This window comes from Eptatretus burgeri, chromosome 12 (genome assembly GCF_056783735.1).
Source record: "Eptatretus burgeri isolate ZD-2024b chromosome 12, Ebu_testis_v1, whole genome shotgun sequence".
In the NCBI taxonomy this organism is placed as follows: Eukaryota; Metazoa; Chordata; class Myxini; order Myxiniformes; family Myxinidae; genus Eptatretus; species Eptatretus burgeri.
This window is the reverse complement of record NC_140972.1, coordinates 50,624,281-50,649,137: the sequence shown is the minus strand read 5'-3', so window position 1 is coordinate 50,649,137 and position 24,857 is coordinate 50,624,281. Positions and strand designations below refer to the sequence as shown.

Here is a 24,857-nt window from a genome sequence, read left to right as displayed (position 1 = left end):
TTTTACATGTAAAGGTAAGGTTTGAAGATTTTGTTGTTAACTTCGTCAACATTTATGCACCATGAATAGGAGCTGCAAGTGTGTGGTTCTTTGATCACATGTGGAGATTCATGCTCACCTTGCCTGACGAAGAGAGTGTGATTCTTGGAGGGGATTTTAATTGCACTCTCAATCCCTCCCTAGAGTTGGTAAATAGCCGCACAGTCCTTCTGTTGAGGAGGAGGAGATTGGGACCATACTCTGTGCAGAGCATTGGTACTGCTTAAGCAGTCTCTTTGGCTATCGGGTACAATACCTTCTGCTAAGGTGTTACAAGTGGCAACACTGTTAAACCTGAGAGACATTTGGCATGTACAGCACCCCACAGATAAATCATTTACTTGCACTAGTATCAGGGGTGGTAATATCTCTCAATCCCAACTGGACCGATTTTACTTGTCTCATTGTTGGTGCAGGAGTGTAAGTTGCTCTGGTATACAATTTGCACATTTTGTAGATCATAATCTGTTCTGGATTAAGCTTTTCCTGGCTGAGGCAAGGCGTGGCACTGGGTTTTGGCATCTCAACAATGCCTTAGTCAAGGATGAAGCTTTTTTGTTAAACTTTAGTAACTTTTGGCAAGCCTGGCGGGATAGAAAAGGAGATTTTTGTTCATTTGGACTCTGGTGGGACATTAGGAAAGCACAGTTGAAATTATTATGTCAGGAATACTCGTATGGGTCGAGCAAAGCAATTGGAGTAGAAATTGCTAAGCTCAAAGAGGAATCATTGCATCTTGAATGTCGCTGAACCACATTTGCCCCTGCTGAATTGTGCGCTTATGAGGAAAAGAAGAGCACCCTCAAAGGGTGTAGTCGTGTAACGGCACGAGGAGCATTCGTTCGCTCTTGGTTGCAGTTTCTTATTGAGGATGAATATGCCCTGAGTTATCTCAAAACTTTGGAACAGCGCAAAGGTCAACATAGGATGATATCCAGTGTTCTGGCAGAAGATGGTTCCTTGGTCAATGATCCCGAGCATGTTCGTGAACGAATTTGAGGTTTTTATGCTCAACTTTACTCAGGCAAGAAGGTGGATGTGGATGCTTGTGGCACTTTGTGGAATAGCCTCCCTGAAGTGACTCCAGAATACAGAGAGTGACTAGAAGCTCCATTTTCTCTGGAAGAATTCACAATTGCTCTGCATAGCCTGTCACTGGATAAGTCCTCTGGAGTGGATGGCTTGTCTTGTGAATTTTAAACCGAAGTATGGGATTTGATCGGACTTGACTACCTCAGTGTAGCTCAGGAAGCATGTGATACAGGCCAGATGCCATTGTCTTGGGGGCGAGCAACCTTGGCTTTGATTCCTAAGGAGGGTGACTTGAGAGACATAAGGAACTATCGGCCAGTGTGTCTGTTGTGCGTGGACTACAAAATCATGGCAAAAATGTTGTCAAATCGTCTGGGACCAGTGTTACCAAAATTAATCAGCCCTGACCAGTCACATGCCATCCCTGGCAGAACAATATATGACAACATATCCCTGGTCGGAGATGTAATACAGTATGCGGACAAGACTCAGACTCAAGTTGGATTCCTTCCATTGGATCAAGAGAAAGCTTTTGACCAAATGAACCATGATTACCTCTTTGAGACCCTGATAACTTTTGGGTTGGGGAGGAGATGCGTAAGCATGATCCAGACGTTGTACATGTCGGCAGAATGCCGAGTTCAAAGTCAATGGTCACTTGCTCGACCCCTTTCCATTCAAAAGAGGAATAAGACAAAGATGTCCCTTATCCGGCCAACTTTATTCCCTGTGCATCAAACCCTTCCTTTGTTTGATGAGGCGAAGGCTAACTGGCATGGTGGTACCAAACAACAGGCTTTCCCTCATATTTACTGCATACACAGGCGACATCCTTGTTTTTGCCAGCAGTGCAAGGGACATGCAAGCCATTTATGATTGTCAGTGAGTCTACTCAACAGCATCGTCTGTGACAATAAATTGGAGGAAAAGTTCTGGGCTTCTGATTGGACCAATGCAGATCACAGAGTTCCCAAAACCTTTTCAGGAATTGACATGGGGTCGCAATGAGCTAAAATACTTGGGGGTGCATTTGTCCACCTCAAGTGGGTGCTCACCACTTGTCAACTGGAACACTTTAGGGGACAAGATAGAAGCAAAGTTGAGAGATTGGAGTGGGCTGCTAAAAGTAGTCACCGAGAAGGAAAACACTCCTCATTAAACAATTTATCATTCCAAAGTTGATGTTCAAGATCTCTTGCATTAAGAAGGAAGCTCTTGACTGGTAATATATAACACTGAACAACAAATTTCAAAAATTTTTTTTTACTGGAGATGTGTAAAGTGATTAAGACTAATTTGGGTACACTGATTTCAAAAATCATAACCGTTTTGCTGTATCACGTCAGGATTTTCAGGAACAGAAATATTCCCATTGCCTAGAAGTCAGGATTTCAATGAAATTTACATATGTCTTTAACATGTCTATTTCGTACAATTGTTGTTAACTTGTGTTATATTTCTTTCTTTCAGATAAAGATGAGTAGGCGTTCCTGTACCAATCATCCTGACAACTTCTGTTATGTCTGTGGTCGGTATACCAAAAAGATCAACAGCGAAGTATATCTACAGCAGTGAAAATGAAGGCCGCCGACTTTCACTACTTCGGGTGTAAGGTGGGGGACCAAGAACAGAGCTGGGCACCACACATCTGCTGCACAGGCTGTCACACAACCTTGACTCAGTGGTTGGTGGGCAAGCGCGCGAGCATGCCATTTGCGGTGCCCATGATATGACGTGAGCCGCAGAATCATCATGATGATTGTTATTTCTGCTGCACAAGCATCGCCGGCTTCAACAAGAAGAATAAAGGTCACATCAAGTACGCTGACTGCGTCTCTGCTCGTAAACCTGTGCCTCATGATGACGAGAACCCCGTTCCAACACCTCCAGCTGATCAGAACATAGCTGTAAGCAGTGGTGAAGAGGATGGTGATGATGAACCTTTTGAACCCGACACTCAAGAATCAAACCTTCTGAACCAGGGAGACTTAAATGATCTTGTAAGAGATCTCTCGCTGTCAAAGGCGAAGGCAGAGCTGCTTGGATCAAGGCTGCAGCAGTGGAATCTACTTGAACCTAACACCAAGATATCCTTGTTCAGAGCACGTCACAGAGACATGGCTGAGTTCTTTGAGATGGAAGACACGATGACATTCTGCAGTGACATCAACGGTCTGTTGAAAGAACTTGGGTGTGATCACGATCCTGCAGACTGGCGCCTCTTCATCGACTCGGGGAAGAACAGCTTGAAGGCTGTTTTGCTCCACAATGGCAACGAGAAACCATCAGTCCCACTGGCTCACGCGTTCGGCATGACAGAGACCTATGAGACTATGCGGCAGCTGCTTGATTCCATCAAGTACAATGACTTCAACTGGCACATCTGCGGAGACTTGAAAGTGGTGGCGCTGTTGTTAGGGCTGCAGTCAGGCTACACGAAATACATGTGCTTCCTTTGTCTCTGGGATAGCAGAGACGACAAGAATCACTGGACGAAGAAAGATTGGGAAGAGCGAAAAGAGCATGTACCTGGTCGACACAATGTGAAGCATGTCGCCCTTGTCGACCCAGCCAAGGTTTTCCTTCCACCACTCCACATAAAGCTCGGCTTGATGAAAAGTTTTGTACGGGCAATGGATCTGAATGGGCGTGGGTTTTTATACCTCAAGGAAAAGTTTGGCAACACCTTGTCGGAGGCCAAGATCAAGGCTGGTGTCTTTGTTGGACCGCAAATCCGACAGATTATGAAGGACGAAACTTTTCCGACAACTCTAAACCCCAAAGAGCTGGCAGCGTGGAGGAGCTTCAAAGCTGTGACGGACAACTTCTTGGGGAACGAGCGCGCAGACAACTATGAAGACATAGTGCAGCAGCTGCTGGAGTCCTTCAGGAAACTTGGCTCCAGGATGTCCCTGAAAATCCATTTCCTACACCAGCACCAGAACTTCTTCCCTGACAACTTGGGAGCAGTCTCGGACGAGCACGGCGAGCAATTCCACCAAGACATTTCACTCATGGAGACGCGTTACCAAGGGCGGCACAACCCGAACATGATGGGCGATTTCTGCTGGTTCCTGCATCGTGAAACTGACACAGAGCAGCACAAATGCAAAGCCAAATGCCTAAAGCATTTTTAATTACATTCTAGTGGAGTTTTTCTGTAATTTCTATAATTTTGAAGCATTCATGATGAAATAAATGAATAAATGAATTTTTGTAAATTTCATTGAAATCCTGACTTCTAGGCAATGGGAATATTTCTGTTACTGAAAATCCTGACGTGATACAGCAAAACGGTTATGATTTTTGAAATCGGCGTACCCAAATTAGTCTAATTCACTTTACACATCTCCAGTAACAAATTTTTGTTGTTCAGTGTAATCAGTGGAAGACCTTCTGAATAATAGGAAGAGAGGCCTTCTCTCATCAGAAGAACACACAGTGAAAATGGGCCTACGGATAATTATAGAATCCCCTCAAGGATACTCCAAGAGGTTAAAATGTGTTTGCCTCCTGATTGCTTGGTATACCTAGAGAATCCCAATGAGGGATGGAACTTTGCAGATGTCCAGCAGCAACTTCATGGACTTTAAAATCGAACCATGACATTGCGAGCTCCCTCAGCCACCACCCGCACACAAAGTGGGTTGGCCCCCTGGCACAGCGAAAATGTCATTCCGTGGAATGTCAAGGAAGAACATATACCTGCTGGTCATGCACTCGCTCCACTACACGGCTCTTGCAACCTGACAGGATACTCCCTGGTGCGAGATTCTTCAACTTACTTTTCAAAGTCATCCATGTTGGGGTTCACTCTATCTTCACCCAATGCCAAGAACAATGGCAGACTTAAGTTGGAGATTGCTGCATGGTGCCTTAAGTTCTATTCTGGAGCCATGATGCGGCATTTCACAAATGTTCCAGAGGAATGCTGCTTTTGTGGTGAAAGAGAAATGGTATTTCACATGCACCTCCAATGTCGCCATCTTCAGAGTAGGGTGAATATACTGATTCTGGCTCACTTTTCCCCATGTAAATGAATGGGGGATTTTCAGCGATTCATATTTTTTTTCCTAAAAATAAACCCCCTTTTTATCCCAAGTTATATTTATTTGTCTCCCCTTTTAACCGAGGGACACTGTTTTCAAAGAACCAATGCAATAAGATAAAGATTTGTTCAAGTTGTAAAGCAGTAATGTGATTTGTTAAAGGTGATTCTGAAGAAATATCTGAAACATGTAAGCCTAGGGACACTCTTTTTCAAATAACCAATGCATATTGTTTAGCTCACTCATTGAACCAATAAAGATTTGTTCATTTTCAAATTCCTTCAATAGTTTAATTTTCTTTGCACAATAATCCCCATCTAAAATATTTAAAAATAAAACATTTGAATCTTTATATTTTTTTAAGATACCCCTTTTGTGCCATTACGAAATGATAAACTTCTCTTAATGCTCTTGTTTGATCACCTCCTGAGCCACAGGATATTTTTTTTGCTAAGCCATGCCCACTTTTCATAATCCCCGCCCACTTTTCCTAAGCCCCACCCACTTTGCGCGAGGTATTTTCATAAACCACGCCCACTTTTCCAAAGCCCCCCCCCACTTCTGCTAAGCCCCGCCTACTCTTAAATCATTTCCAGTTCATCTCTGACTCACAAAGAAATCACTAGAAAATTCTAGAATGTTATAGTTTTGAAAAATTCCCAAACGAAGGCATGCCTGGGCTTGCCCAGGGAATTTCCAAAGGAAACCACACCCACCAGTCTTTCTCTATAAAAGCCTCAAGCCCAGGCTCCATTTTAAACATTTTTTTGCTGGCAATGGTGTGCAGTGTGCTTGCCTGGAGCTCGACTACTTGTATGGAACTAAACCTTCAAGTTGATGAACTGGATTCAAACCTCTTTTCCATTGAGGTAAGATGTTATTTCCCTATTTTCAGTTTGATTAAAGCATCGAATCATTTAATAATTAAATAACTTAATAAATACATTATTATTTTCTCTCACAGGAAATTGTATCTGAAAATAACGATTTTGCCACAACTTGGGGCGAAATTGTTGGCTTGGTTGAAGACCTTGTGAGCGACCAAGACCCACAGAACGAGCTAGGCCTTGATTGGGATGACTTTGGGGTTCCTTGGAGATTGACTACTTGTCTGGAACTAAACCTTCAAGTTGATGAACTGGATTCAAACCTCTTATCTGTTGAGGTAAGATTTTATTTTCCTATTTTCAAAGTTTGATTAAAGCATACTCATTTAATAATTAAATCACTTAATTAAAACATTATTATTTTCTCTCACAGGAAATTGTATCTGAAATACGAAATGAAAATACTGCTTTTGCTACAACTTGGGGTGAAATAGTTGACTTGGTTGAAGACCTTATGAGCGACCAAGACCCACAGAACGAGCTCGACCTTGATGGCCCAACCAAAGAGTTATACCTTGGAGACCAGAAAAATCCTGAAAAAGAGTTTTACAGCAATAGTACTCATTGTGAGTTATCAAGACAATACCCACTGAACAAGTTATACCTTGATGAGCCAGAATACAAGTTTTACCTTGGAGACTCACAAATTTCAGACATTTTGAAAAATGGAGTTTTCCTTGATGATCCACAGTTATACGATGTGAGATCTATCACTGGAATCCATAAAAAATTGGAAAAATGGAGATTTCCTTGATGATCCACAGTTATACTATGTGAGATCTATCACTGAAATCCATAAAAAATTGGAAAAATGGAGATTTCCTTGATGATCCACAGTTATACTATGTGAGATCTATCACTGAAACCCATAAAAATTTGAAAAATGGAGTTTTCCTTGATGATCCACAGTTATACTATGTGAGATCGATCACCAAAAACCACAATATTTCTGTAAATTGTGATTCTACCTTGGAGTCTTGGATAGATGGTTATATTTTTGGAGACTTGAAATGTGGGTTCTGGCTTGATAACTCACAATGTGATACGTATCTTGGAAACTCAACAGGAATGTGGTTATACCTTGGAGACTTGGAAATTTGGGTTTATTTTGGAGACTTGAAATGCTACCACTCTTTGGGATCTAAACCTATCAAGAAAGTTCTTACTCCCCCTTTCTACGTCATCAAACCTGAAAGCCTTAAAAGACAGAATTGGAAGAAGAGAAAAAAAACATAAAAAAATATATATTGTTAGTTCTGGGAAGAAAGTGCAGGCTTACTCCCCCTTTCGACATCATCAACCCTGAGAGCCTTAAAAGACAGAATTGGAAGAAGAGAAAAAAAAATGTAAGAAAAAATATATAGGCGGAAATCTCATTTTGAAAAAGACTGTGTTGGGCGAGGGTTGGGGGGTTGGGGTTGAGATTTTGAATGTGAGGGTTGGGGTTAAGATTTTGAATGTGAGGGTTGGGACACACACACCCACACCAACAAACAAAAGTTAAGCCTTGACGATTCAGTTGAGGATTCTGTGTTTGGGTTTTACAGATCTAAGAACGTCACCCCTTGACACACATTATATACTGTTATACACCTCGGACTTGACCCTCGAATGTCCACAAAGGTGTATAGTGGCAGGGAGTGAAGGGACAACCCATTGCTCCCATGGGTATTATCTGCTTAGTTTTGTCTTTTGTAATTCCTGTTAATAAAATGAACCTAAAATCTCTTCCCCTTCTAAATCATATATCTTACAAGTCCAAGGAACCGAATCCATTACATAAACAATTTTAAAAAGTTCGTTCGTCCATCGTTTAATATAACCTTTTTCAAAATGAGATTTCCACCTATATATTATAACGATATCACCAACTTTGAACTTCGGTTTTCTGACATTAATCTCTTTTTCATATTTTAATTTTGTAAATGTTTGATGGTTTCATATTCGTTGACGTGTGAATCGTGTCATTATACTTATCCACAATATCCTGAATAAAAGATGACCATTGTTGTGAACCGAGTTCTGTGAATTTTTTATATAGTCTCTCTTTTAAGGTATGATTAAAACGTTCAACAACAACTGCCTTCCCTTCATTAAAGGTTCTGTATAATGTAATACTTTTATTTTTTAGAAAATTCATAAATGTCTTGTTATAAAACTCTCCACCTTCATCAGTCCACAATTTTTTGGGGTTTTCTCTTACTTATATTAAATATCTGTTGAAAGGCTAACATAAAAGTATTACCTGTTTTGTTTTTTCAAGAGACAACCCATGCGTATCTACTCCTCAAATCAATAACGGTTAAAGCGTACTTGTACCCCTTATCATTATTGAGTTCAATCAAATCAGCGGACCAGATATAATCAACTTCCTTGGAATAAACCTTCCTTCTACGAAACTTTGTGAATATTGGTTTATGTAATTCATCAGCTAATTGCTCTTCAGTCTTAATGACATCATTAGAGCCTATAAGTTTTTTGAATTTCCAAGTCCAAGTTTCAATTTAGCACTGATCATCTTCTTCACGATGAACCTATCAACTTTTTATCTCAAGGTTGGATTTTGCATCAGAGACAAATTATGCAACATTTCTCAATCAGCTTGATGCTTTTCTTCCAAAGTTGTGGTATTCCCATAATCAATATCGTGTCTCATGCACACTTCATCAACTCTATTGATGGGCTTACTCCATGATTTAGGATTGTCTGCCTCATCTAATCTTTAATCCAAGTTTGTGCCTGGACCACAGAAAGAATACCCTGGCAGATGTAATTCCCCTGGTATTCCAGTAGTTGTAAATTTACTTCTTGATAAAAACATTTGGATATCTCCTCCGAGTTTGTGTTTGGAGATAAATCGATTTTTTGTTGAACCACACACCGAACATATACCTTTTTGCATAACCCTGTTATTTTTACTTTTATAATATGAGATATTTTTGGTATTAGTTTTCTTTTTACATTTAAGACAAGAACTCATTTATTTATGAGAAAAATTCTTACAGAGTGTGAAAACCTTTTTAGTTTCCAACATGCACATTTGAATCTTAATTTTTAAAACATAAAGAATCCTGAGAAACGTCTTTACTCTCTCCTCCATTTATTTAAGAAAAAAAAAAAATGAAAAACTTGAATTAAAATCGATATCTTGCTGATGACAATAGTCTTGTCGAAAGTATTGCAATTATACTTGTCAATTCTTTGTTTTCCTCCTCGGTGGGTTGAGTTATTTTCTGTAATACCTCCAATCTTTTTTTCATCTCACTGGTTTCCATATTTTCATTTTTATTCAGTCTCGGTCTTTCCTCCCTCTCCTCCCTCTCCTCCTTCTCTCTCTTCTCTCTCTCTCCTCCTTCTCTCTCTTCTCTCTTTCCTCCTTCTCTTTCTTCTCCCTCTTCCACTTTTCCTCCTCTTCTCTCACTTCAACTCCTTCCTCGTCCCTTACTATCCTCGAATCACTTACACCCCATAGAATATCATACATGTATTCATCAGGATTTCTTGTTATTCCTGTATCCAAAATAATTTTTTTACAACAGGAAACCAATAAAATTTCTTTTGAATTTCGAAAAGAGCCTTACGTTTTCTTAACGTTATAATTTTTTCATTATTTAAAATTCTAATTAAATATGAAAATACCGAATACCCTTTTCTTCAAGGTATGCTTGGACACAGAAATAATAATTTTCTTGAAGCCTTCTTGCCGTCATTTATTTATGTATTAGAAATATATGTTAGAATAATATTATGACACGAAAACACTTCCCCATCTTCCCAAAGTTAAATCATTTTGTATTTCCTGACTTATTATATATAATCCTGTTTTTTCTGTTTTCATGATATAAACTCGGGCAAAACCATTATAATATTTACCCTTATTAAATTCTTTTATTTGTTGTTTACTAATCGAGCTTCCACAAAACTCATTCTCTATACCAAGTGGATAATATTCTTCCTTATGAGACCGATTTAATTGTTCCAGGTCTTATAGGTCAATTTTAAATGACCAATTATACCCAAAATCATTCATATCATACCCCCATTGTTCTATTCTCAAACAAATGATACGCCATTCTTTATAAAAATTTATTTTAATTCGAACTGTGAATTCTGTATGACTTGGAGATAAAATCAACACTTCTGTGTCTTTGGAATACACGGCCGTTTTATTAAAGGATATATATTGTGATAAATCACTTAATCTCACCAAGTCATTCGTGTCAATCGGGGTTGGATAATTTTTTAATTTATAAGCATTTTTTATATTAATATTTTTGGTTATATTATATTTATGTCGTTCAGCCTGTGCCTTTGTGTAATAATTTGATAAATCAATATCCAGTTCTTGGGATACACCAAAGATAGAACCATCTTTACCAACATAAGTCATTTATATTAGATTAAAAATAATGTCATAAAAAATTTATTTTTGTTGAGCTAATATAACACATTTAGACATAATTGACCACAACACTTGGAATTCAATTATTGGACTTGAAATGTTTGATAAACACCATTCTTGAATAATTTTATGACTTCAACAGGTGGTGGAAGACCAAAACTATCAAAATAATATTTGTCTTGACTTAAAAATACAAACCCAATGAGAACCGTTCCCATTATTATCTTCTAAGTTCATAATAATATTCCTTGTACGTTTTGGCACGTTTGTTAATTCATCTCTCATACAAATAACAACATTATGAATTTTTAATTTCTTGCAATATTTGACAAGTTGTAAATTTGATGTTGTATTCTTTCCAAATTCTTTAAACCACTCATCAATGCTCATTTGTTTATTAGAAATATATAATCCATGACTCTTTTAGTTAATTTTACACCTGCTTGTGCGATAGAAGAAAGCATATCTCCAACTCCCAATCTCGCTTTATCAGGCAGACTTTCAAGTTTTTCAGCAAAATCTACAATTACACCACTTCCACTAATTTGTTTCTCCAACTCTTTATGTCTTTCCAATTCTTTTTGAGCCTGGAGTTGAGCCTTCCTTTCATTGGCAGTTTTCACCGCTGTTGAAATACCACCCGTCAATGCTCCAACCGCACTTAAACCAGCAAATAAAGGAATTAGAAATGGGAGAAATCCTCCACTCTTCTCTCTTATTAAATATTTTTTCAACATTGGTTTTGTCATTTTAATTTTAAGTGAGCCAGTATCGTTCAAGATGTTAACCTGTTCTCTTGTGAGCAAAACATCAATTCTTACTGCTCCTTTTCTCTGAATTGTATCAACGCAAATCCTACAAGGCTTTTGATTTTGAACACAAGATGATAGTTTATGAAGAATGATTTGATGAACATATACCGGTACTTTGCCACTCATTTATAAAACAAAAAATTACGTGAGACGAATCATAACACAATTATCTGTATTAATCTGCAATTCTGTTTCTTCCAAAAGCAAACAATATGAATCAACTTCTTCACTCTCTCCTCTTTCAATGTATAGGGAAGTATCCACTCGATTAAACTTTATAGTTTCCTTTTGAGCACTCAGGTCAAACGCATAGATTGCATACAAACTTTTAAATGCTGTCATATCCAAAATAGGTTCTTTATTTCCATTACTTTCACACACCTTTTGGTAAGACTTGTATGCTTCAGCAAAATCATTTTTTTCCCAATTAATTTCCAATCTATCTCATGGATAAAATGTTCCATCTGGAGAAACACGAAGTTGTTTCACCTTAGCATTATCACTCAATGCATTATTCTTATTAGGAGCAGTATCGCCATCTGGTTTTTAAAAAATGATCCGCAGATATTGTGGCTTTCCTTCCAGAACACCCAAATTCCACATGTAAGTGGTTTGGTTTAGTTTAACGTGTTGACATCTTATTTTGAGTTATGATACACCGAATGCTTTCTTTGAGTTAAGTCTTTTATTCAACATCTCTTGTTATAAGGTTAGGAGTATATTCACAAATATACCAACTCATTTCATCAATTACAGATTTATTCTGATGATCAAAAGCACGAGCAACACCAAAAAGTAATCTATTTTCATTGTCATTCCTTTGTAGTTGAAATCTAATTTTAAGACCATACAGAACTTTATCATGATCACAAAATCCAAATATACCTTTAAGAGGAACTGCCACAGCAAAACTATTAACTGCTTTTGCATCATCAGTATACATTCCTTTCCTTTGAGTATATCCAGGGTCTGTGGTTGTTCCCGTAGACATATCAGGAATAAAACCTTTGACAGCCCCTATTCCCATTCTATCACTGAATGTTTCTCGTGTAAATTTCATCATTTCAGATACAGCAGAGACATAATCAACCGCTTCAACTTATTGTATTCCAATGTGCAAACGAACATTATCAAACATTTTCCAGAAGAAATCATTTACGAGTGTAGCGTTTGTGTTAGTCCCAGCCTTCGTGAATGCAAAGTTACACAACAAGAAACTTTCGGATAGATTCAAATAAGTTTGTTGATTATTTATTTCAAAACTTTTTGTACCATTTGCATTCCAGTCTGTTCCAGTTATTGCATTTACCTTGAAGTAATCCTCTTTTTTGTGGAGTTTGAGATGATAATAGTATCATCCAAATCATAGATACTATCAATTGCTTCCATACTTGTATTTATTTAGGAAAAAAGACGTTAAAACTTTTGAAACCCTGACCCAAGTATTTGAATTATTTTCTGTCATTCTTGGGGGGACAACTGAGTTTTGCCTTTCTTAATTTCTTTAATTGCTTGTAATTTATGAGATTCCTTTTGAGCATCTTTTATACTCTTTATAACACCTGCTACTTTTCCCACAGCAGAAGCAGTTGAACCAATTAGGTCTTTATGTTAAAGAATAGTTGAACCGATACCCATAAGAGTATCAATTATCCCAGCTCCTCGAAATTGATTTCCGACACCCCTTTGTCTCGTAGGTTTATAGTATCCGCTACCAAGATACATACCTTCGCCCTTGTAGTATAGGGAAAGGTACATCCCATCCCCTGTAATTATTTTATGTTTTCCCAACTCGTGTTTCCTCACAATAACCAAAGTATTTATTTCTTGGAAAACTTCACGTTGGTGAATTCTGATGGATATAATTTTTTTTTTTTTTGTATACCTTGGTCGAGGCTCGTATGAGAGCGAACACACAACTCACAGCAAGGAGGCATGAGACAAGAGGGGTGGGAGTGGAAGGGACAAAAGCGTGGGGAACAGACACATTAGGTGAACTGTGGAAGGGAGAGGGATGGGGATGGGACGGGGAACACGGCGAAGAGAAGATGGACATTTCAGGAACTTTCAGGAAGGAAAGCAGGAGAAATTAAGGAAGTGGGCTTGGGTGGATTATCGGGGGTAGAAAAGATCGAGGATTTTGATGGGGGAAGAGAAGAGGTGGTGGTGAACAGCTGTTTTGAAAGCCTGGAGGGAAGAATGGGAAAGAATAGAGTGAGGAAGTTTATTCCAAAGGCAGGAAAAAAGAGGAATGAAAGAGTGAAGATGAGCAGTGATTCGTGATTTTGGTAGTTTTACCAGAAGGGGGTTGTTGGCGGACCTTGAGCGCCCTGTGGAAATGTGGTGGGGACAAATCGCAGAGAGAGCAGGGGGGGCAAGGCTGGAGAGGAGTCGGTAGAAGACAGAAAGACCACCGACCAACCTGCGGTGATTGAGTGAGAGGCCCAAAGACTCAGCTTCATTGCGGGAGATGCCAATGATCTTAAATGCCCTGGTTTCGACAGCGTGAAGCCGAGAAAGGTGGGAGGCAGGAGCAGCAGTCCAGAGGGGAGAGCAGTACTCCATCAGGCTATGGACAAAAGCTTTGTAAGTGGTCAGGAGCTCAAGAGGGCCGAGGAAGGACTTAGCACGATGGAGGATTCCCAGTCGGCGACTGGCTTTTGAGGCGAGGTTGGAAATGTGACTTTCCCAGGAAAGGTCATGGCAGATAGTGAGACCTAGAAGCTTGAAAGAAAAGACTTCTTCCAGAGGATTGTTGAGAAAGTGGATGGGGGGGTTTGTAAATGGTCCTTTCGAAGAGACATAGTGAGAGTGTGAGATTTGTCTGGATTGAAAGACATGTTCCACGTGTTGGACCAGTTTGTGATTTTATCCAGATCTGCAGTGAGCGAAGAAGCTGCTGCTTGCCGGTCTGAGGGATGACAGATGGTACGGCAGAGGGTGGAGTCGTCGGCAAAGAGAAATAGAGGATTTTCCAGAGAGTCCGAGAGATCATTGATGAAAACCAGAAAAAGAACAGGGCCCAGAACGCTACCTTGAGGAACTCCAGCCTGCACAGGAAGAGGGGATGAAAGAAGAAATTGTTATGGATTGGATCCTGCCCACACTTTCACAGCTCCTGGTTTAGCTTTGAGTGCAATGTTAAAAATGACAAAAAAGATATAAATTTAATCAGTGATGTCGATATGCTTTTGATGATTGAGAAGTCTAAAAGAGGTGGAATATCCCAAGTATGTTCAAAAAGATATGCTAAAGCAAATCATAAATATCTTGCAAATTGTGATAGTGAAAAAGACAGTAATTATTTGATGTATTTTGATGCTAATAATTTGTATGGATGGGCAATGTCTCAATCTCTGCCTTATGGTAAATTAGAGTGGGTGGAAGAAAAGGATTATGAAAAGGCTTTGATGAATATTGTTATTTCTTCTCAAGAGGAATTGAATGAGGAAGAAGAAGGTTATTATTTTGAAGTTGATTTGAGGTACCCGAGTGATCTTCATAATAAGCATAAAGACCTTCCTTTTGCATGTGAGAAAGAAACCCCAAAGAAAGAATGGTTAAGTGATTATCATAAAAGTTTTAATATTAAAGGCAAATCAACAGAAAAGTTATTAACAACATTCTATGATAAAGAGGGATATGTTTTGCATTAGACAAGCTTGAAACAGTTTTTGAGAGAAGGATTGAGTGTCGCTAAAATTCATAGAGTTTTAAAATTTAAACAAAGTTATTGGATGAAAAAGTATATTAAATTCAATACAGATATGAGAACAAATACAAAAGTAAAATTTGAAGAGGAATTCTATAAATTGATGAATAATGCTGTCTTTGGAAAGACAATGGAGAATGTTAGAAACAGGCAAAACATTAGATTTGCAACATCTTGGAAAGAAGCTTCTCGATTGATAGATAAACCAAGTTTAAAGAGAGAAGAGGTTTTTTCAGAGAACTTTTCTGCTATTCATATGGAAAAGGAAAGTATTGTAATGGATAAACCAATTTATATTGGAACAGCAGTTCTTGATTTATCAAAGATATTGATGTGTCAGGTCAGGTCAGGTATGGGAGCATGTGCCAGAACAGCGCGTCGCTGCGTCCACTTTCCGCCGGTACTCCAGGGGCCTCCGTCTGGCCATCCCCCAGGCAGATGCCAGGCCCATCCCCATCTCCTTGAGATGATGGTCAACCTGCTGCAACCATGAGGCACGTGGTCGGCCCACTGGCCTCCTCCACTCATGAGACTCCCTCGCTGAGAGAATCTGGTGAGCAGGATCAGCGTCAGGAAAACGAGCCACATGTCCATACAGCCGCAACTGACGCTCACGGACTATGCAGGTAGCAAATCTCATCCGAGTCTCTCTCAGCAACCGCTCGTTGGACACAAAATCCGACCAGCGATAGCCAAGGATTCTCTGAAGACACCTGGTACCAAAGGAATTTAGTCTCCGTCTCAGATCCTTGGTCAGAGTCCAAGTCTCGCACCCATAGAGCAAGACTGGAAGTACCAAGGACCTGAAGACTCGGACTTTCGTCCTCCCGCACAGGTACCGGCAGCGCCACACCCCATGATCCAGTGAATCCATGACTCCCCACGCCCGACCCAGACGTCTATTGACCTCTGACTCGCAGCCAGCAGAGACATGAATATCACTGCCAAGGTCAGTGAATCTCTCCACGACCTCAACATCCTCACCACAAACAGACACAGACAGGACAGCAGCATCCAAGATGTCACCGAAAGCCTGGATCTTAGTTTTGACCCAAGACACCCGTAATCCCCGCGGCTCTGACTCCTCATTCAGCACCTCGAGGGCCCCCAAAAGGATGTCTAAAGTCTCCGCAAAGATGACTGCATCATCTGCAAAATCAAGGTCCGAGATCTTGACATTCCCAAACGATGCACCGCAACTTGATCTCTCCGACATCCTCCCTAAAATCCAGTCCATACAAGTGCTGAAAAGTGTGGGGGCAAGTACACATCCCTGACGAACTCCAGTAACAACTGGAAATAAGTCAGAGGTGGTACCACCACACTTCACAGCACTCTCAGTACCAGAGTAGAGTTCAGACATCAGAGTGATCAGTTTTGGTGGCACCCCACGAAGACCAAGAATCCTCCAGAGGACATCCCGATTCACTGAATCGAACACTTTACAGAGATCAACATAGGCTGCAAGCAGCCCCTGCCGAAACTCTCGTCTGCGTTCGGTGAGGACACGAAGAGCAAGGATATGGTCAATCGTTGACCTCTTTGGTGTAAAGCCTGACTGCTCTGGACGCTGGTGCTCAAGCAGATGGTGGCGAACTCTATCAAGAATTAACCGAGCAAAGACCTTGCCCGGCACTGAGAGCAGAGTCACCCCTCGGTAGTTGTTGCAGTCTTGGAGATCACCCTTCCCTTTCCAAAGAGGGAAAACAAGGCCCCTCTTCCAGTCAGTTGGGATGATGCCTGTGTTCCAGGCAGAGCACAAAACTGCATGCAACGACACGAGTGCAGCATTTCCACCAGCCTTGAGAAGTTCAGCATGGATGCCACAGATCCCTGGAGCTTTGCCCCGTTTCAACTGGTTCACCGCAGCCCGTGTTTCCACAACGAAGGTGGACCACAGTTGATTCGAGGGTCAGCAACAGGGATTGTAACACCCTTGACGTCCAACTCGACAGCTGGGGGATCAGCCTGGTACAACCGCTCAAAGTAACCGGCCCAGCGGGCCTTCACTTCAGACTCCTCTGTCAAGAGCCTACCACTCTCTGCTCGAACTGCAGTGCTCCGAGGGATGGGCTTGGATGAATGTAATGCGCGAATTCCCCTGTAAGCAGGACGAGAATCACCTGTCCACAGGTGATGCTCTACCCCCTCACAGATTCCTCGCACATAGGCCTCCTTGTCCACCCTCAGTGCACGTACAGTTTTACGCCTCAGCTCCCTGAACAGCTCAGCTCTGCCATTCAGCCTGGCCCTGCGACTCTGGTCAATGGTTTCCAGTGTCCCTTGAGAGACAAAATTCTTCTTTGCCCTGCGGTGAGCTCCAAGACATCCACCGGCAACATCAAGGACGGTGGTCTTGAAGGTGCTCCACAACTCTTCAGGTCCCCCCAAAGCACCCAGACCCCCCAACTGTCCACTCAGCCTGTTCGCAAACTCCTCAGCTACTCTCTCATCCCTGAGCTTGGCAACATCCAGCCTAGGTTGGGATGGTACCATTCTCCAGGATTTAAGGTGCAGCTTTAGAGTTGCTACAACAAGCCTGTGGTCAGTATTGAGGAACTGAGCACTCCGGTAGACCCTGCAGTTCCGGATCATCCTCCAACGACCGTCAATGAGGACATGGTCAATCTCCTTTGCCCCACCGCCAGCGTTGGAATACCAAGTCCAGCGATGAGCTTGTGGGCGCTGAAACCATGAACCAGCCACCCTAAGTCCATGACTTCTTGCAAAGTCAAGGAACTTAGTGCTATTCTGGTTCATAGTTCCTGGCCCATGGGGACCAACACACACCTCATAACCATCCCTATCAGTTCCAGTCGATGCATTGAAATCCCCCAAGACTAAAAGTGTATCTCGTCTGGGGCACTGATCAACCACAGACTCGAGTGTGGCGTAGAATGCATCCTTCACGGTGAGATCACTCGCCTCAGTCGGAGCATAAACAGAGACCAGGGAAATGACACCTAAGGAGTGACGAATCCTTAATCTCATAATACGCTCGTTGACCGGTGTTACCTCAATCATCATTGGGGTCAGCTTATTGGACACAGCCACAGCAACTCCTTGGGTATGGTAACCATCAGAGCGACCAGACCAATAGTAGGTGTAACCACCCACCATTATCTCGCCGCAATCCGGTCTCCGAACCTCAGAGAGAGCTGCAATCCCGATGTCCAAACTCTTGAGCTCAGATGATAACAGAGACAGGTGATCATCCTCTCTTAGGGATAGGACATTCCAGGCACCCACCCGAAGGGACCGCCTCAGGTTAACCCAAGGAGACTGCCGTCTGGTGGACGACACCTCAGCACCACTCCGACACACTCTCCCGCAATCTGACCCAGGGATGTTACCCCATGGTTTCCCTCCTATCATCAAAGATTGGGGGTCTCAAAGGCTTTGCCCCAATCCCATCATCCGGTGAGCTGCCCTGCGAAGGGAAGCTGCCCAGGAGGTACTCCCACGGAGTGGGTTTTCAGATTTTTTTGCGTTTTTGCGTTTTACGGAATGAAGGGTTTTACGGTGGCCGGAGTGCAAATCCTGCCACCAACCTCCTAATAAGAAGTAACCCAACTGCAGGAGGACGTCTGCAGACACAGTTGGGCACTAGATATGGATGGCCGTTGGCTCACAAGGAGCTCCTCCGCCCTTTGATGGATGATTATTTGTATAATGGCTTAAAGAAAGAGTATGGTGAAAATGTTTCATTGTTGTATCTGGACACTGATAGTTTTATCCCAGATATAAAAACTGATGATGTTTAAAAAGATATGAAGAAAAATATTGGAGTATATGATACAAGTAATTTTAGTAAGAAGAGTGAGTTATTTTCAATAAAGAATGAAAAGGTTATTGGTAAGTTTCAGGATGAGTTGGGTGGAAAAGTAATGAGTGAGTTTATTGGATTGAGAGCAAAGGCATATGCTTATAAGTATGGTGATCAGATTGATAAGAGGTTAAAGGGAATAAAGAAATATGTAATAAAGAAATAAATAATTTTTAGAAATTATTATAATTGTTTGATGAATAAGAAAGAAGAATGTAGGAAAATGAATACAATAAGAAGTTCTAAACATGACATATATATATAAATAGTGAAGAAGTAAATAAAAAGGCATTAGGAGCCTTTGATGATCAGAGATTTATTTTAGATAATGGAATAGATTGTGTTCCATATGGATATTGTATGATAAGAGTTTATAGAATAGATTGTGTTTGAACGATGGGAAGATGGGTTGGGGTTTTTAAGGGCTTCCGCCGTGTTTTTTCACAATATATAAATGGTCAAACCAAGTATTAATCAAACTAAAGAGTGGAGAAAATCTCAGTCTTGGTATATAAATGGAAAACATAATGAATGTGAAAAATATCAAATAAGTCTTGTTGAAAAAATAACAAAAACCAAAGGTAAATAAAACAAATAAGCGAATCAATTTAAAAACTAGTTCGTTGGAGGATGTAAAGAAAAAAATAAATATCCTTGAATGGACTGAAAACTTTGATGGTTATCAATTGAACAATGAAAAAACAATTTACTATAATCTCAAAATGATATGTGGCTCAGGAGGTGGTCAAACAAGAGCATAAAGAGAAGTTTATCATTTCGTAATGGCACAAAAGGGGTGTCTTAAAAAATATAACGATTCAAATGTTTTATTTTTAAATATTTTAGATGGGGATTATTGTGCAAAGAAAATTAAACTATTGGAGGAATTTGAGAATGAACAAATCTTTATAGGTTCAATGAGTGAGCTCAACAATATGCATTGGTTATTTGAAAAAGAGTGCCCCTTGGCTGACATGTTTCAGATATTTCTTTAGAATCACCTTTAACAAATCACATTATTACTTTACAACTTGAACAAATCTTTATCTTATTGCATTGGTTATTTGAAAACAGTGTCCGTAGGTTAAAATGGGAGACAAATAAATATACCTTGGGATAAAAAGGGGGTTTATTTTTAGGGGAAAAATATATGAATCGCTGAAAATCCCCCATTCATTTACATGGGGAAAAGTGAGCCAGAATCAGTATATTCACCCTACTCTTCAGCCAATTTTCTTACTGATGAAAAAATTACTTTTGCACTTCTGGCTTCACTTCTCACCAACACTCTTCATCATCGGACACCCGGTGAAGAAGCAGAGCAAGTCACGAGATCTCCTTGTCAACTTAATTTTAACTTGTGCAAAGATGGCAATATATAAAACGAGGAAGGCAAAAATTGAAAGGAAAGTGGTGGAACACAGTACTGTGAGCCTGAAAGGCTTGATATGCTCACGCATCCTCTCAGAATATAAGGCGGCAGAATATGGTAACTGTTCAAAATTTTAAGGAAACTTGGACCACAAACGTGTTGGTGGCAGCATCATGCTGCGGTGATGCTTTTCAGCAGCAGGGACTGGGAGACTTGTAAGAATAGAGGGAACAATGAATGGAGCCAAATACAGGCAAAGCCTTGAGAAGAACCTGCTTCAGAGTGCAAAAGATCTCAGACTGCGGCAAAGATTTACGTTCCAACAGGACAATGACCCCAAGCATACAGCCAAAGCAACACTGGAATCACTTCAGAACAAGAATGTGAAAATCCTTGAGTGGCCCAACCAAAGCCCAGACTTGAATCTCATTGAGAATCTGTGGAAAGACTTGAAGATTGCTGTTCACCAACAATCCCAATCCAACTTCACACAGCTTGAGCATAACTGCAAGGAAGAATGGGAGAAAATCCCCAAATCTAGATGTGCAAAGCTTATACAGACATTCCCAAGAAGACTCAAAGCAGTAATTGCTGCCAAGGGTGCTTTTACAAAGTATTGACATATCGGGCCCAATACCTTTTTGAAATATCATGCAAGACAGTACTATCTCTCGATGGTGAAGAATCACTGAAATAATTATCAGATGCAGATCCAGATCTGAATCTTCACCAAAATCAAATTAATTCTTCCTTGTTGCACACCCGTTTCCACCAAGTTTCACCAGAATCCATCCCAACTTTTTGAGATACCGTGCTATATATCAATTTTGACCCTTTTCTCTCAAAGGTGAAGAATCATTTAAAAAAATTTCTACTAGTCGGATCTGGATTCGGATTTCCACCAAAACTAATCATTTCGTCCTTGTCACACACCGAACCTGTCCACAAAATTTCATCCAGATTTGTCAACAACGTTTTGAGACATCCTGTACACAAACAAACAGAGACAGACAGACAGAAACGGGTGAAAACATAGCCTCCTTCACCTTCGGTGGTGGAGGTAATTAGATATTTCTGCATTTCATTTTCAATGGATTTGAAAGAATTTCAAAAAACGTGTTTTCACCTTGTCATTAAAAGGTATTTTGTGGACATCGGTCATGAAGAATTTAGGCTTAACCTATTTTATATTCAGGCTGTAACACAACAAAATGTGAAGACGTCAAAGGGTGTGAATACTTTCTGAAGACACTGCAGCAAACATTGGCCTTCTGTTCATGTCTTCCAATGAATTGAAAAACTTCAAATACTTTGTGTGTCAGAGTGTGACTTTTTGCCAAATAAATCACGTAATGTGTACAAACCTGTGTGCCAGAAGAAAACATTTTCTTGGAAAGAGATGGATTCTTGGGGAAGCACAGTCTTTAGTACGTTCGAAAACGTCATGTTTTGAATGATGATGACTTCATCGTCTGTAAAGAGGCTGAGTAAACAAAAACAACAGATGCGTTGATGTGGCAAAAAATAACTGAAATAGAAAATAAACTATGATTAAAAATGCACATTTTTACAATGGCAATCTTAATGGAAAGGAAGAATAGAGAGGATGAAAAGCGGGGGGGGGGGGGGGGTGGAGAGAAAGAGACAGACAGAGACAGAGAGAGACAGAGACAGACAAAGGTTGCAGCATATTGGACGAGTGGGAATAGCAAGTGCTATTCACAATTCATCCAATAATCTTACTTTCATCAGCGACCCCATGAGACTCTCTTCGGCATCACTGGATATTCCTTTTACTTCCCGTCCCACACCCTCCCAGATGTGACAGACCCAGTGTTTGTGATCATAACAGTTTTACAGTCTTCACCATGAGTTTGCTTTCCTCTTCAATCCTGATGGAATATATCTAGATTCATGTCCCTTTCTGGATGAAGGATCTCTTCTTTGTATGAAGTTAAGCCTGGTGTTGGCTTAACGCTTAAGGTGGCTGACTTATTTCTAAAATCCTCAAATTTCATCCGATTGACTTGATAACTGAACAGGATTTTCATATCAGGTCAGTGAATTTAAACATCTATTACTATCGAGGTTATCATCGACCAAAAGGTCAACAGGCCCAGGGTCAACAACTAAGGTGGTCTTTCTAAAATCCTCAATTTTCATCCGAATGACTTGAAATTTGAAGAGCATTTTCATATGAGGTCGCTGAACTCAACCACCGATTAATTTTGAGGTCAACATAGACCAAATTCATGTCAAATCGCTGAATTCAACCTTCTTCTTCTTCTTCTTCTTCTTCTTACGGCTGCTCCCGTTAGGGGTCGCCACAGCGGATCATCCGTTATGATCCGCATGATTTGGCACAGGTTTTACGCCGGATGCCCATCCTGACGCAACCCTGGTTGCCTCTTACGACACAGGGATATGGTACACCTATTCTAACCGGGGCATACACCAGGCCCAGTACACTGGTACTCACTACGCCGACCTCGGAAGGATGACAGGCTGAGTCAACCTCCTGGTGTGTATTTATTCAAGCGGCCAATGGGGCTTGAACTCAGGAATTTTTGGATCCCAAGCCGCTACCCTAACGACTATGCCAACACCAGGCTAAGTCGTTGAATTCAACCACTTATTATTTTTGTGATCACCATGGGCGAAAAGGCCAACAGAGACCGAAAGGTCAGCATAGGCCAAATTTCTAAAATCATCAATTTTAATCCAATTCACTTGAAATTTGAAGAGCATTTGCATATCAGATCACTGAATTCAACCACTTATTAATTTTGAGGTCAACATAGACCAAAAGGTCAAAATAGGCAAAGAGGCCAATTTTGGCCAAATTTTCTAAAATCCTCAATTTTCATCTGATTGACTTGAAATTTGAAGAGCATTTTTATGTCAGGTCGCTGAATTCGACCACCAATTAATTTTGAGGTCAACACAGGCTTAATTTCTAAAATTGATCAATAGGGCCAAAAACTAAATATATCACTATATCTCAAAAAAAGTAGTGGACGAGTTATGACAAAACAAGATGGATGAGTTGAATAGGTGACCAGAACAAGCGCATTGGATTTGGGTTCGGATCCAGCCCAACAGTGGGATAAAAAAAACGTGAACTGTTCCATCTGGCAGAGGTATGCGCTTTACCGAGTGCCATTCTCCTTTGTTCTGTTTTGCCATTTTGTCACCGAGTGATTTTTCATTCTTTCTGTCTGCTTGTTTGTCAATCGCCTAAAGGTCACAATTCTAAACCAAGCATCATGAAACTTTACTAAGTTGTAGGGGTGGTCTCAACTGAGAAGCATATTAGATTTGAGGTTAAAGGTCAAAGGTAATCTTGATATCAAATATATAAAATCGTAATTTTTCATTTGATCGATTTGAAAATTAAGCAATTGCAGAGTGCATCACTGAATTTGGAAACAAACTATTTTTTGAGGTCAAAAGGTCAAAGGTCAAAGGTCAAACCTCTACAATCGTCAATTTCAATCTGAAAAATAATCAATTTTAATCCGATTGACCTGAGCTTTGATTAAAATGATCAAACTTAATCTTCATGAAATGGACAATTTATGTATCCATGGCAACCATTGGAGGAGTGGGGGGGGGGGAATTTTGAAAGTATCATGCTCTGCACGGCGTCTTTTTCTTGTTTGTCTGTTTGTGTGCAGGATATCGAAAAAAGTTGTGGATGGATTCTGATGAAATTTGGTCGCCTTTTGGGTGTGTGACAAGGATGAACCGATTAGATTTTGGTGAAGATCCGGATCTGTATCCAGCGACTCGAATTTTTTTGTGATTCTTCATCGTGGATAGATGGGGTTGATATATATACATATATATATACATATATATACATATATATATATATATATATATATATATATATATATATATATATATACACATATATATATATATATATATATATATATATATATATATATATATACATACACATACATATATATATATACACATACATATATATATATATATATATATATATATATATATATATATAAATATATACATCACGATATCTCAAAAGGTTGGAGACAGATTCGGATGAAACTTTGTGGACTGGTTGGGTGGGTGACGAGGAATGTTTTATGCGAGAATGTTTTCATTTTTAAAGTGATACTTCACCATTGAGAGATGGGGCCAAAAATGATATACAACACGATATTTAAAAAATGTATTGGGCCAGATATGTTCTCGTGGCTCAGGCATCACATAGCACTACCAATGCTGAAGTGGGATGGGGCATTTTACGAGACATCACCTTCAGGGCAGCTGCTGAAATTCTCAGTTTTGTTTCGCGTAGTCACAAAGTCTGGTTTGACGAGAACGTCTCCCAGATCAAAAGTTTCTTTAACTCCATACATGCAGCTCATCTTCGCTGGATTGATGGTAGAGGCAAATGGTAGGCAAAACAAATCCTCTTACTTGCAACTTACGAGACTCGCACAGTCATGACTACATTCCATGAAAGACTGCTGGTGGGCAGCAAGAGCAGAAGAAATCCAGGAGGCAGCTAACACAAATAATCTCAAACACTTCTATGCTGGTCAAAGACAATCAATGGACTGTCTTCTCACGGTATCGCCGCTCGCCGTAGCTCAGATGGCCAGCACCTAAGAACAGATCCAACTAAGATACTGGAGCAATACGCTGAACACTTTAAAGGTCCCATGACACTCAAAAGTTTCTGCTTATT

General features: G+C 40.2%; 2 protein-coding genes across 4 annotated transcripts in view; one reads left to right on the top strand and one right to left on the bottom strand.

Annotated features, from left to right (window-relative positions):
* LOC147015594 (uncharacterized) overlaps window positions 1-7,997 on the top strand; it is a 43,235-nt gene extending 35,238 nt beyond the window's left edge. The window contains exons 4-6 of the mRNA XM_085850509.1: window positions 5,908-5,989; window positions 6,085-6,285; window positions 6,381-7,997. Of these exons, the coding sequence (XP_085706635.1) occupies window positions 5,908-5,989; window positions 6,085-6,285; window positions 6,381-6,761 (664 nt within the window). The 3' untranslated portion in view covers window positions 6,762-7,997. The remainder of the gene's footprint in view (window positions 1-5,907; window positions 5,990-6,084; window positions 6,286-6,380) is intronic.
* The window catches only part of LOC147015593 (dual oxidase 1-like), a 187,301-nt gene that overhangs the window by 82,688 nt on the left and 79,756 nt on the right, over window positions 1-24,857 (bottom strand). For all 3 annotated transcript variants that reach the window (XM_085850495.1, XM_085850493.1, XM_085850494.1), the window contains exon 13: window positions 21,496-21,614. In XM_085850495.1, the coding sequence (XP_085706621.1) occupies window positions 21,496-21,614 (119 nt within the window). The remainder of the gene's footprint in view (window positions 1-21,495; window positions 21,615-24,857) is intronic.